The sequence below is a fragment of the Mixophyes fleayi genome, chromosome 1, assembly GCF_038048845.1.
Source record: "Mixophyes fleayi isolate aMixFle1 chromosome 1, aMixFle1.hap1, whole genome shotgun sequence".
NCBI classification, from domain to species: domain Eukaryota; kingdom Metazoa; phylum Chordata; class Amphibia; order Anura; family Limnodynastidae; genus Mixophyes; species Mixophyes fleayi.
In genome coordinates, this window is record NC_134402.1 from 278718738 (window position 1) to 278732856 (window position 14119).

At 41.6% G+C, this 14119-nt stretch overlaps 1 protein-coding gene across 2 annotated transcripts in view; it reads left to right on the plus strand.

Moving 5' to 3' along the window:
• Positions 1-14119, plus strand: part of TMOD1 (tropomodulin 1) — a 68776-nt gene that overhangs the window by 41800 nt on the left and 12857 nt on the right. For both annotated transcript variants that reach the window (XM_075210918.1, XM_075210919.1), the window contains exons 5-7: positions 1138-1227; positions 3525-3655; positions 13101-13208. In XM_075210918.1, the coding sequence (XP_075067019.1) occupies positions 1138-1227; positions 3525-3655; positions 13101-13208 (329 nt within the window). The remainder of the gene's footprint in view (positions 1-1137; positions 1228-3524; positions 3656-13100; positions 13209-14119) is intronic.

The following is a 14119-nucleotide window of genomic DNA, read 5'->3' on the forward strand; positions in this document are numbered from 1 at the left end:
ATGGCGTACTTACTTTTTCATTTTGGCCTGTTTTTTGTTGAATAAATAATAACAAGTATGTCTGTTTCATCTACTGTACATTGTGCGCTAATCCATGAAAAGGTAAATATTGTATAGTGGTGCATGAGGTGGGTAGGAGTCATTTCTCTTTAATATAAAACAATGTGAGAAAGGAATAGAATAAAAGGAAAAGAGGAACAATTTGAGGGGAGACAAGGGGCCCGGGCCTGCCTGTGAAGTGGGGGAGTCATCCAACCTGGTATGGCCCTGCCCTCATTGGATGCTATGGAAGGGGCCCCAAGAAGTTGCTGTACATGGGCCCAATATTTCTCTTGGCGACCCTGGTTATTAGGTACATGTTTTATCTTTTACTCCCAGTATTCCAGAGTTGCATTGTTACATAAAATGACAATAATTCAAAATGATACCATTGTTTATGATAATAGTGATTAATGACATTGCACATGAAAATGAGATAATGAAACTGCTTCTATTCAAGTGGGCCTGATTTAGAGTTCAAATCAAGTTCAATTGCACAAAATAAAAATGTGACTCGCATAAAAATTGCTTCAGTCCGCATGTGCACCACATGAGTAGTATTTTGAGTTGCATATATTTTGCACATGCGACCGCTTGCACTTGAAGAGGTGTGTAAGGAGTATTAACGTGTAAGTTCAGTACAGTAAGGGTGTGAAGATGCAAATCAGCCATGCGCCTTAGAAATACCTCTAATTGTAACTTAGGCATATCTTTAAAGTACACCCTTTAGGAGGCGTATCTTGCTTGTTGCATATGCCTGGTGCAAGTTTGCGAGATTTCTATTCACTAGAATTAAAGTTGCACGTAAATTAAGATACATGTGACTCAAAATACCGCCGCATGTACATAAATGTATGACTGCATTTTCCTCTGTGCAAAAGTGTCAGTGTCACAATCAACATTAAATCAGGCCCAATGAAGGGCGAAGCGTGAACTTGATTTCCAGATTTGTACAGATGGCAACAGTATATGTGTGTGTGTGTGTGTGTGTGTGTGTATATGTATATGTGTATATATATATATATATATATATATATATATATATAGATAGATAGATATATAGATATATCTCATAATGTGTATCTTTCTTCCTCTCAGCTATCCTTGGGATGCATACCCTGATGAGTAATCAGCAGTATTATGAAGCCCTTGCAAGCACAACAATTGTCAACAAAGAGGGCCTAAATAGTAAGTTTGACTCACTTTCACTTGCTAATGATGTAGAGCAAATATGTTCACACATTTTACATACTGGGGAATATAGAATTGTCTATATTTTTAACAATCAGACAAATCCCTGTTAGAACAATTCCCCTTCAACTGACGGCTACAAAAATTAAAATATTTAGGTGTTCTTAACTAAGCGCCATCAGCAGCTCTTTCAAGCCAACTTTCCCCACACCCTCTCCAAAGTGAAATCTGACCTTCAATCCTGGTCTTGCCAATACATCTCCTGGATAGAATGTATCAATAAAAATGACCATCATCCCACAGTTGCTATATCTGTTTCAGACCCCCCCTATTTGAATCCCCCCTATGTTTTCAAATATCTCCATTACATTACCTCTAAATTTATCTGAACGGGCAAACAACTGCAAGTAGGGCTGCGAGTCCTTCAAAGATCCTCTCGGGGTGGTGGCCTTGGAATCCCGAATTTCAAACACTACTATTTATCTGCCCATGTCGCTTAATGTGTCTTATGGTGTGGCCACACGGCCTCCAGGGTCTGGATATCTGTTGAGGCTGAAGATCTGGGTCTACTCACCCCTGCTACCTTCCTCTGGCTCCCACGGGCTCACTGTCTCAAGGTACTGACCCATCTGGCTGTTGCACACGCCTTAGCAATTTGGGACTTTGCATCCAGGCGATATGGTCTCTCTAAGCACCCTTCTCCGATTATCCATCTATTTAACTCTTCAAAATTCCCACCGTGTTTGCTACCCACCGAATTTTCCGCCTGGCACACTCGAGGTGTCTGTTATTTAAAGGATATATTCTGCTCTACCCTTTATCCACAATTCACTGATATTCAAATAGCCATAGATATCCCATCTAAATACTTCTACCAGTATCTCTAAATTTGCAACTTCCATACTTCTATCAAATTGCGCCTCTCTGCACATCCACTCACTAGGGTTAAGGCGATGTGCCTGTGCAGGGCATCCACGCCTGGCTTAATTTCCACTATATATTCTGAGCTCTCTCGCCCATCTGAATCCACTCAGGACCCCCATGAGTTGGCATGGGAGTGAGATTTGGGTAACTCTATAGATGATGAAGACTGTGCTGACATACAGGAAAATATTGCCTCCAGATCAATATGTGTTAAAATCAAAGAAAACGTATATAAGCTCCTATATGTGTGGTATTACGTCCCAACCCGACTTTGCAGGATGTTACCCGATGCCTCGGATCGTTGCTGGTATGGGTGCTCTGGGGAGGGCACGTTTCTTCATATCTGGTGGGAATGCCCAAAATGAATCCAATTTTGGCGAGACATTAAGATCCTGATCCAATCCCTGATTCAAATTGACATCCCACTTGATCCTAAATTAATTCTTTCTTTTGCCTCTCGGACTTCCTGCTGCGACTCATCATCAAAATAAATTAGCACATCATATAATTTCAGCTGCCACATAACAAATCAGATTGGAAACAAGCTACATCTCCCTCCCTCCAGGCTATCATCAACTGAGCATGGCATGTTCACTGTATGGAATTTATGTCAAGCATAATCAATAACTCCTCTAAATCCTTTAATAAAGTATGGGACCCTTGGCTGTCATTTTTTCAATACTGCTCCACCCTCCCATAGAATAACTAGAGCCATTGCTCTCTGAATACATCCACCCCTCTCTGTGGCCTTAGCCACACCCCCTACTTCTCTTCTCCATCTATTTTTTTCCCTCTTTTCTCACTTTTTGCTCTTATCTTCCTCCCTCTTCCTCTCTGTTTCTCCATTTTTGCTCTCATTTTCCTCCTTCTTCCTCTCTGTTTCTCCCCTTTTGTTCACTCTTTCTCTATTCATTTTTCCTGTATCAAATTCTCTGAAAAACTACGCTCCCTTTAATTGGTTTATCCACACCTTTATAAGCTACAGCATGTTATATCTATGTTGACCTTGTCATATCCGCTGACTTATACCTGCTGTTGATGTATTATGCTTTTATGTATGTTAATGACCTTGAATAAACAAATCTTTAAAAAAATGTATAGATAATTATGTGCTTTTCAGCTATGTCTTTCATCAATCACAATTGTATTTTTGTTGTCCTTGAATACAACACAGCAGCAATTACAGTATTCCCTGACTATAAAGCCCCCCTATATTGTTCAACCCTCTCATATATTCTCTGCATCATACTGCATTAAAATATATTGCCAGACACCACCCTTGCTACGATGTCAGCTTTGGCCTGTGTGTTTTTGTAGTTTTTTCATAGCTGTACTGTAAGTTCATATAATATAAGTACATTTTCATATAGGTGTGATAAAACCAACACAATATAAACCAGTTCCTGATGAAGAACCTAATTCAACAGATGTGGATGAAACCTTGGAACGAGTTAAAAGCAATGACACTGACCTTGAAGAAGTTAATCTCAACAATATTAGGGTATGTTGTCGTGTTTTTCTACAAAAAAAACTATTAATATTGGGGACATTTATAAAAACTATCTTACAGCCACAAAGCACAAAATAGTTTTAAAAAGAAATAGATGATGGAATTACTTTAGTTAAGTAGTGCCTGATCATTGTCTTTGATGGTGTTGACTTGAATCTGTATTAAAGTGTATTGGCTATCCAATCGAGTGCTCCTTTCAGTGTACACTGTATTCATTATAGGATTGAAAGTTTCCCCCTCGGCTGGAGACGACCAGCATTGAATCTTGAGTCATTCATTATTCTTCACCTTAGCTTCAACGATTTTCACTAATGGCAAAAGTAAGGTGTTGGGTAGGGACACCAAGGGAGACACTTCCACCTAAAAATAGATGGACACACCCTAGGTTTGTTAAACTGGATGACAGCTTTAATAGAACTACCTGTTTTAGATGTCTAAAAACTTATAACAGCTTTTAAAATGCACCCCAAAAAAACACCGTGCACTAGTGCTACAGCAATTTTTTTGGAACGGTACATAAATATATTTCTACTCTAGGGACTAACTAGATTTTAAAAATGACTAGGGATGTGCACCGGCGACTTTTGAGGTCTCGTGTTTTGTGTTTTGGATCCGGATTTTCGTTATTTTTGGGGTTCGGATTTGTCTCGCAAAACACTTGACGAAAGGTCTCGGTTCGGATTTAAGGTTTTGGATTCGGATTTTTTTGGAAAAAAACATAAAAAGTTTAAAAATCAAGTTTTTGGGCTTATTTTCACTCCTAGGCTATTATTAACCTCAATAACATTCAATAACAAGCATTTCCACTAATTTACAGTGTATTCTGAACACCTCACAATATAGTTATTAGTCCAAAACGTTGCAACAAGGTATCTTTCTGGACTGCGTAGAGGAGTGGGTCACCACAATATATATTAAAAACCCTGAACTTTTATGATTCGCACCAATAAATGTACCTGGACTGCGTAGAGGAGTGGGTCACCACAAGATATATTAAAAACCCTGAACTTTTATGATTCGCACCAATAAATGTACCTGGACTGCGTAGAGGAGTGGGTCACCACAATATCTATTAAAAACCCTGAACTTTTATGATTCGCACCAATAAATGTACCTGGACTGCGTAGAGGAGTGGGTCACCACAATATCTATTAAAAACCCTGAACTTTTATGAATCGCACCAATAAATGTACCTGGACTGCGTATAGGAGTGGGTCACCACAAGATATATTAAAAACCCTGAACTTTTATGATTCGCACCAATAAATGTACCTGGACTGCGTAGAGGAGTGGGTCACCACAAGATATATTAAAAACCCTGAACTTTTATGAATCGCACCAATAAATGTACCTGGACTGCGTATAGGAGTGGGTCACCACAATATATATTAAAAACCCTGAACTTTTATGATTCGCACCAATAAATGTACCTGGACTGCGTAGAGGAGTGGGTCACCACAAGATATATTAAAAACCCTGAACTTTTATGATTCGCACCAATAAATGTACCTGGACTGCGTAGAGGAGTGGGTCACCACAATATCTATTAAAAACCCTGAACTTTTATGAATCGCACCAATAAATGTACCTGGACTGCGTATAGGAGTGGGTCACCACAAGATATATTAAAAACCCTGAACTTTTATGATTCGCACCAATAAATGTACCTGGACTGCGTAGAGGAGTGGGTCACCACAATATCTATTAAAAACCCTGAACTTTTATGAATCGCACCAATAAATGTACCTGGACTGCGTAGAGGAGTGGGTCACCACAATATCTATTAAAAACCCTGAACTTTTATGAATCGCACCAATAAATGTACCTGGACTGCGTATAGGAGTGGGTCACCACAAGATATATTAAAAACCCTGAACTTTTATGATTCGCACCAATAAATGTACCTGGACTGCCTAGAGGAGTGGGCACTGGGCACCACAATAAAATATATAAAAAACCTTCAACAGGTCTGCATTACACTACACATACGGCTGCTCCTCCATCCTCTCCATCATATACATGTTGGAGTTTTAGCGTGTGACAACCTCTTGTTTTTGATAATGTCAGTGCATTTTGAATATTTTTCAATTTGCCCCACACCACTGAATGAACTTTATCTATGATACGCATCTATCTATCTTGACTGCGTAGTGTGGTGGCCCCGGTACACAATTTGGTACCGAGGCCACAATATAATTAAAAAACCCTCCACGTGTCAGAATTCCACCAAAAAAGGGTATGGACTGCGTAGTGTGGTGGCCCCGGTACTCAATTTGGTACCGAGGCCACAATATAATTAAAAAATTGGGCATCAACAGTCAACGTTGTTTAATATCTGATACACCTCTATCTGGACTGCATAGTGGAGTGGCCCCGGTACCCAATTTGGTACCGGGGCCACAATACCTCCTCCAAACATGGTACAGACAATTCGTCATTGAGATCCCATCAAGTATGTTAAAGACAGACAGGGTCGAAGTGTTATTCGTTGACTTTGTAAACCCAAAAAACTGTCCCTGTTGCACATAGTCGTGCAGTGAAGACTGACTTTTTCATTTAAAGGCACGATCTTTCAAGTGTAGTGTTTGTAAGTCTAAGTCATATTATACTTTTGGTAAAATTGGTTTATTTTGTTCCTCTTTATGGTAATTAGTCATAGAATTAAAGTATGAAATAGAATTAAAGTATGAAATAGAATTAAAGTATGAAATAGAATTAAAGTATGAAATAGAGTGGTATAGAGTTGTAGTGTGGTATAGATAGAGTGGTCCACACAATATAATAATAAAACCCTCAACTGGTCTGAATTCCACCAAACAAGTATCTGGACTGCGTAGTGTGGTGGCCCCGGTACACAATTTGGTACCGAGGCCACAATATAATTAAAAAATTGGGCATCAACTGTCACCGTTGTTTAATATCTGATACACCTAAATATGGACTGCACAGTGGAGTGGCCCCGGTAGTAAATTTGGTGCCGGGGCCACAATACCTCCTCCAACTTCCAAGTGTAGTGTTTATAAAGACAGACAGCATCGAAGTGTTATTAGTTGACTTTCTTAACCCTAAAATTGTCCCTGTTGCAAATATTCGTGCAATGGACAGTTACTTTTTTATTGAAAGACTCAAGCTTTCAAGTGTAGTGTTTATAAAATATAAACAACAATACAGTAGTTTTAGAGCACGTCAATACCTCTTGTTTTAAATTATGACACGGCATTTTACTTTTGGTTTAATTTCTTGAATTTTTTTAAATTTGGTTTTACTTTTTGAACATGGCAAACGACTGTTGATTGGTCATATAATGCAAAAAAAAAAGGTCCAAGATGGAATTGTCCTTGGGCCCTCACACCCACCCTTATGTTGTTTAAATAGGACATGCACACTTTAACAAACCAATCATTTCAGCGACAGGGCCTACCAAACAACTTTGGCTGAAATGATTGGTTTGTTTGGGCCCCCACACCAAAAAAGCTATTCATCTCTCCCTGTACAGACTAAACAGGCTCTACTGAGGCAAGATGTCGTCCTCATCCTCAACCTCTGATTCCTCTCCCCCTACAGTGTGTACTTCCTCCTCATCACACATTATCAATTCGTCCCCGCTGGACTCCACAACCACAGGTCCCTCTGTAGTATCTGGAGGGCAGTGCTGTACTTCATTGAGGAATTGATTATTCATTTTTATAAACATCATTTTTTCAACGTTGTGAGGAAGCAACCTCCTTCGCCGCTCACTGACCAGGTTCCCCGCTGCACTAAAAACTCTTTCCGAGTACACACTGGAGGGGGGACAACTCAGGTAAAATAGAGCCAGTTTGTACAGGGGCTTCCAAACTGCCTTTTTTTCCTGCCAGTAACAATATGGACTGTCTGACATGTCTACTTGGATGGTGTCAGCAAAGTAATCATCCACAATTTTTTCTATTGTGACAGCATCCAATGCAGCGAGAGTAGACATGTCTGCAATGGTTGGCAGGTCCTTCAGTCCGGACCAGATGTTATCAGCATCCCCGCCAGTGCCTCTTTTGGGAAAACTGAGCTTTTTCCTCGCAGCCATAGATGTGGAAGAAAATGAGGGTGGAGCTGTTGGCATGTCACGGTCCTATTCAGAGGACAATCTCCTGACCAGCAGGTCTTTGCACCGCTGTAGACTTGTGTCCGCCGGAAACAGAGACACAACATACGCTTTAAACCGAGGATCGAGCACGGTGGCCAGAATGTATTCCTCTGACTTTAAAAGAGTGACCACCCTCGGATCCTGGCAAAGCGTACGAAGGGCTACATCCACAAGAGCTACATGCTTGGTGTAATCGCAATGGCTTACCAGCTCCTCCCTCACTTTCTCCAGCTGCTTCTGCAACAGCCTGATCAGGGGAATGACCTGACTCAAGCTGGCAGTGTCGGAACTGACTTCTCGTGTGGCAAGTTCAAATGGCTGCAGAACCTTGCACAACACGGAAATCAGTCTCCACTGCGCTTGACTGAGGCGCATCCCCACTCCTTTGCCTATGTCGTAGGTGGCTGTGTAGGCCTGAATGGCCTTTTGCTGCTCCTCCATCCTCTGCAGCATATAGAGGGTGGAGTTCCAGCGCGTCACAACCTCTTGTTTGAGGTGATGGCAGGGCAGGTTCATGCTTTTTTGATGTGCCTCTAGTCTGCGGTAGGCACTGGCTGAATGCCGAAAGTGTCCAGCAATTTTGCGCGCCACCGCAAGCATCTCCTGCACACCCCTGTCACTCTTGAGGTAATGCTGCACCACCAAATTAATGGTGTGGGCAAAACATGGGACGTGCTGGAAATTGCCCATATTTAATGCCCGCACAATGTTACTGGCATTGTCTGACACCACAAATCCCCATGAGAGTCTAAGTGGGGTAAGCCACTGGGAGATAATTTCCCTCATTTTCTCTAATATGTTGTCAGCGTTGTGCCTCTTATTAAAGCCTGTAATACACAATGTTGCCTGCCTTTGCATGAGCAGCCATTTTGTAGATGCTGCTACTGATGCAGCTGTTGCTGTTGCTGCGGAAGGGGATGCATCTACCCAGTGGGCTGTCACAGTCATATAGTCCTTCGTTTGCCCAGAACCACTTGTCCACATGTCCGTGGTTAAGTGGACAGTGGGTACAACCGCATTTTTAAGAGCACTGAGGACACTTGATCGTACTTCTCTGTACATTTTTGGTATCGCCTGCCTAGTGAAGTGGAATCTCGAGGGGATTTGGTACCGGGGACACAATACCTCCATCAACCCTCTAAATCCCACTCCACTGATGGCGGACACCGGGCGCACGTCTAACACCAACATTGCAGTTACAGCCGCAGTTATACGCTTTGCAATAGGGTGACTACTATCGTATTTTGTGGTCATGGCAAACGACTGTTGGACGGTCAATTGTTTTGTGAAAGACTTAGCGGTCTTACGACTTCCCCTCTGGGAAGATGACCGACTAACAGCAGCAACAGCAGCAGTGGCAGTAGTAGGCGTACCGCTGCAGGATTCCTCGGATGAATCCCGTATTGAGGAGGACTCAGTCTGGCTGCTGACTTGGGCTGCAGGACTGAATCTGATGGAGATTGTGGAGGAAGTTGACGAGGAGGGTGTTGCTGGTGTGTATCCAACTGGACCACGGGATTTAGGTGTCCCTGTACCGATGAGGGTCCTAGCCCCAGTTCCTGAACTAACCACTGAACTATGAAGGTTATTCAGGTGACGTATAAGGGAGGATGTTCCTAGGTGGGCAAGATCCTTACCCCTGCTTATTTGAGCTTTACATAAGCTACATATGGCCATACATTGGTTGTCTGGATTTGGATAAAAATAACTCCAGACCGAAGAGGTGCATTTTTTGGTCTTCTGACCAGGCATGACGATGGGCTTTTTCATCCCATGGACATCAGCTGTTTCCCCCCCTGGTGCCTCATTTACAATAACCACATCACCATCCTCATCATCAAGTTCCTCCACAGCGCCAGCTACATCATTAATAGCCTCCTCCCGAGCCACCTCTTCCCGTACAGTGATGGGAAAGTCAGGCTTGACAACCACCAACATCCTTGGACTCGCCTTGTGGATTTGTGATAATTTCTCTTTAGAAGGCAGAGTTGTTTGCTGTTTTGTTGCTGACAGCATAACTCTCTTCAATTTTTTGTAGGGGGGGGGGGAGGAGGAGGAGGGCTAAGATCCGTGGGTGAAGCTGAACCACTAGTCATGAACACGGGCCAGGGCCTAAGCCGTTCCTTGCCACTCCGTGTTGTAAATGGCATATTGGCAACTTTACGTTTCTCCTCAGATGATTTTAAGTTTCTCTTTTTGCTACTTTTTCTTAACTTGGGCTTTTTGGATTTTACATGCCCGGTACTACGAGATTGGGCATCGGGCTTGGAAGACGACGTTGATGGCATTTCATCGTCTATGTCATGACTAGTGGCAGCAGCTTCAGCATTAGGAGGAAGTGGGTCTTGATCTTTCCCTACTTTATCCTCCAAATTTTTGGTCTCCATTATATGTAGCACAAGATACTGCAGAATGTGTGAACTTGGTAATATTGCAGTACCAATGGACTTATACTGCTGGATTGGTTTTGCAAATTTGGTTATAATTATTATATATTTTTTTTTTTTTTAAATTTTTTATTTTTTTTTACTTTTTTTTTATTTTTAAAAAACTTGGGAATAGTGGGGAAATAACTATGCCCTTAGAAGCACAGAGCACAGGACACAGCACCACTGGACTGAACAGGACACGGCACAGGACCCAGCAGCACTACGGAACTCAGCAGGACAGAGCACAGGACACAGCACCACTGGACTGATACTGCAGAACACAGCACAGCACAGCACAGCACAGCACAGCACAGAACTAAACAGCACAGAGGACCACCTAACACACCCTCCCTCTACCCTGATCAATGCCCGAGTGAAGATGGCGGCGACTAGCGGGGAATTTATAGGATCCGAGTATCGCGAGATCCGACAACGGGCTTATGAGTCAGAGCCTCAGTTTCACATTTGAATTTGGCGCCAATACCCGGATCTGTCTCGGATCCGACTCGGATCCGCAACGTTCGGGTGGGCTCGGATTTCATAAATCCGAGTGCGCTCATCCCTAAAAATGACCCCCACATATTTTATGCAATGAAAACCCACCCTTGATTATAACTTCACCCTTAGGACCTGGGTCTCAATTGGCATAGGAAATGGAAATCCTTGTGCAGTTCATTGTTTTAGAAATGTATTCATGGTATGGATTGCTGAGAGTGGTGATTATTACATTTTTATTAAATTATTTACAAAGTACAAGTGTGCCGGTTAGAAAGCGTCTGTCTTTTTATTAGTTTCCTAAATAGCCACCAGTGATTTATTAGGAATAGGTGGCGGGGGCTCTTTTGAGGGAGCTTACCTTGGACGTCTGCGCTTGTTGGGAGTATCTTTGGGGTTGGTGCTGCCGTTACGGAATTTGCGGGTGGTCCAATTCCCGAGCCCGTTGTTTGTCTTGTTGTCCTTGCCGTGGCGCAACCTGGGATGGAGAGAAAGAGAGAATGGGGAGGGGTGAGAGAACACAGATATGGTACCGACAATATACGTGGATGCTTTTTGGTAAAAGCAGCTGATTTATAGCTCTTTTTGCTGTTGTAAGTCTATAGCTATTTTGCCCTGCTTATAACTCTATTTGCAGTGTATATTGTGGTGGTGCTGATACCTTCTGTTTTGGGATGTGTTTATAGCTCTGGTTTAAAGCACTGCTGCTTAAAGGGTGTCTGCAACTTTTGATTGCTTCTATGTTTATAGCTCAAATTTTTTGGGGCACTCGTGATGAGGACTGCCTTTTGTAGTGCTTTTTTGGTGTATGGGTTCAGTGGGTGAAGGGGTTCATGATGTTTACTCCAAATCGGACCATCTGCATTTTGCAGCACAATTTGAGATTCTTCAGACCAGGTGACATTTTTCCACCTTCAACTGTCCAGTTTTGGTGAGCCTGTTCCCACTGTAACCTCAGTTTTCACTTTTTAACTGACCAGAGTGGAACTTGGTGTAGTCTTCTGCTGCTGTAGCCCACCCACTTCAGTGTTTGTTGTGATGTGTATTCAGAGATGCTCTTCTGCCTACCACTGTTGTAATGCATGGATTTTTGAGTTATTATTGCATTCATGTCAACCTGAACCAGTCTGGTCATTCTCCTCTGACCTCTCTCATTAACAAAGTGTTTCCGCCGACCGAACTGCCGCTTACTCCTTGTGTTTTGTTTTGCTCATCATTCTCTGTAAACTGTAGAGACTGTTGTGTGTGTGAAATTTCCATGAGATCAGCAGTTTATGAGATACTCAAACCACCCCTTCTGGCACACACAATTATTCCACAGTCAAAGTCACTTAGATCAAATTTCTTACCCATTCTGCTGTTTGGCCTGGACAGCAACTGAACCTCTTGACCATGTCTGCATGCTTTTTTGCATTGAGTTACTGCCATATATGTGTCTGACTTTGTCAGGGCCAATTTCTGGCTGTGTCTATAGCTTATAAGTAACTAAATGCCAAACCCACAGGAATTTGGACAATTAAACAGTCTGTGCATAAGGGTTTATAAATTCTGTGGTTAATATGATTAACTTGATAGTTATTAGCTTTAAGATAGCTTTGCTTCCACTTGCATTTCCCAGATCCATGTTTCTATAATGTATCATGTATATATGTGTTTTTATTTGATTTAAAACTTCGACAGAGGTTTTTGTATTACTAAGCTGTTGTCACACTTCTATGCTAACAGCTGGAAATATTATTTCCATATTATTTTTATTGAGCAGATATGATCCAGATAGTGCAGAAAAGGGTACAAACCAAATATTGCAGACACTGAACAATGGATCTCTGGATTAGGCTTAAAGCAGGTAACAACGAATAATACGGCTGGTGCAGGTGAACAGGCTGAGTGGAAACAAACCAGGATGTCGGCTAGCAGCTTGCAGTAGTCCTAGGGAACAGGAGAAGTAACATGAGTTACTAAAGAGAACAACACTATTAGGAACAGCAACATCAATGACCAGCTAAGGTGAACTGAGGGAGGCAGACATAAATAGGGAGAGAACAGGTGCAGTAATTCATGGAAGCAGCAGGTTAACCCCTGCTACAGAGTCAAGAGACGAGGGTTCAGTAGCAGCACCTCTGGTGAGTCAGAGGTACTGCAAGGTACAAATAAATAACACCAAGTCCAGTGTAATCCCAGAGCTGCTAAGACAATGCTGCAGTACAGGCCAAAGCAGACCGTAACAGCTGTTATGTTATTTTTTATTTATTTTTCTCTCAATGTGCAAAAAAATGTTTCTCTTTTTCTCTTCCTTTTTCAAAATGTTCCTATATATCCCCAAAAAATAAACAATAGAAACTAAACCTATTTATTTTAATCCCTGATTTTTACTTCTGTATTTCAATTCTAGAACATTCCTATTCTAACCCTAAAAGCTTATGCTGAGGCAATGAAAAATAATACCCATGTGAAGAAGTTCAGCATTGTTGGAACAAGAAGTAATGACCCTGTCGCATTTGTAAGTTATGTAACTGAGTTGCTATTCGTAATGAAGAGCATACAGTCAATTTCAAAAACAAGTATTCCCATTAAGTTTCTATGTGAACTATAGGGTACACTTGCCATCTTTTGAATCATAAACCTAGGGACAAAATATTAAACGTCGCAAATATTATAGCACCTTTTTAGACCATGTCTCTGTTAAGCCAACCCACTTAAGGCCACACTCTGGAAAGTTTGTACGTTTTTAACTATCACTTGTCATGTGCCCAAACAAAATTCTCGGACACTGACTAACATATGTATGCTCACAGGGCCTGATTCATTAAGGCACGCAAAATGAATGAATGAATTGTGCGTTATTTTTAAAAACGCACGTAAATAGGGCACACGCATATTTGTATTCAACTAGAAGTGAGTCTGTATAAACATGTCTACAAGTCTCGGTAGGCTCTGCTCTAACACGCATAATACACTGCAGGTTACGTACAATACATAAGTGAAATATAAAGCACATGATAATAAATCAATTATTGTCATCTGTTAATAATATAGTCATTGAAGAAACAACATTTCATTAAAACATCACTAGTAGTCAGCACTTACACCAGCCCTGTAGCTGGTGCAAGAGATATTACTGAAAAACACATACCTTGGAGATGCCAAAGAATTGGACACTGCTACATGTCCTTGAGGTTAACTAGCCCTTACTGTACATTGACTACATGCTTACGCCCATTCCTCTCCCAGTTCCGCCAATGAAATCGTAGGGTGACATAACTGTCCTTTATGGTCGAAGATTAATTGCATACACTTGCATTATCTGGTGTATAGATGGTTTCTAGGCATGCGCAGAGCAATTTAACACAAAATACAACACGTATCAGCATTTGCGTTCCTTAATAAATCAGGCCCACAATGACCACATAT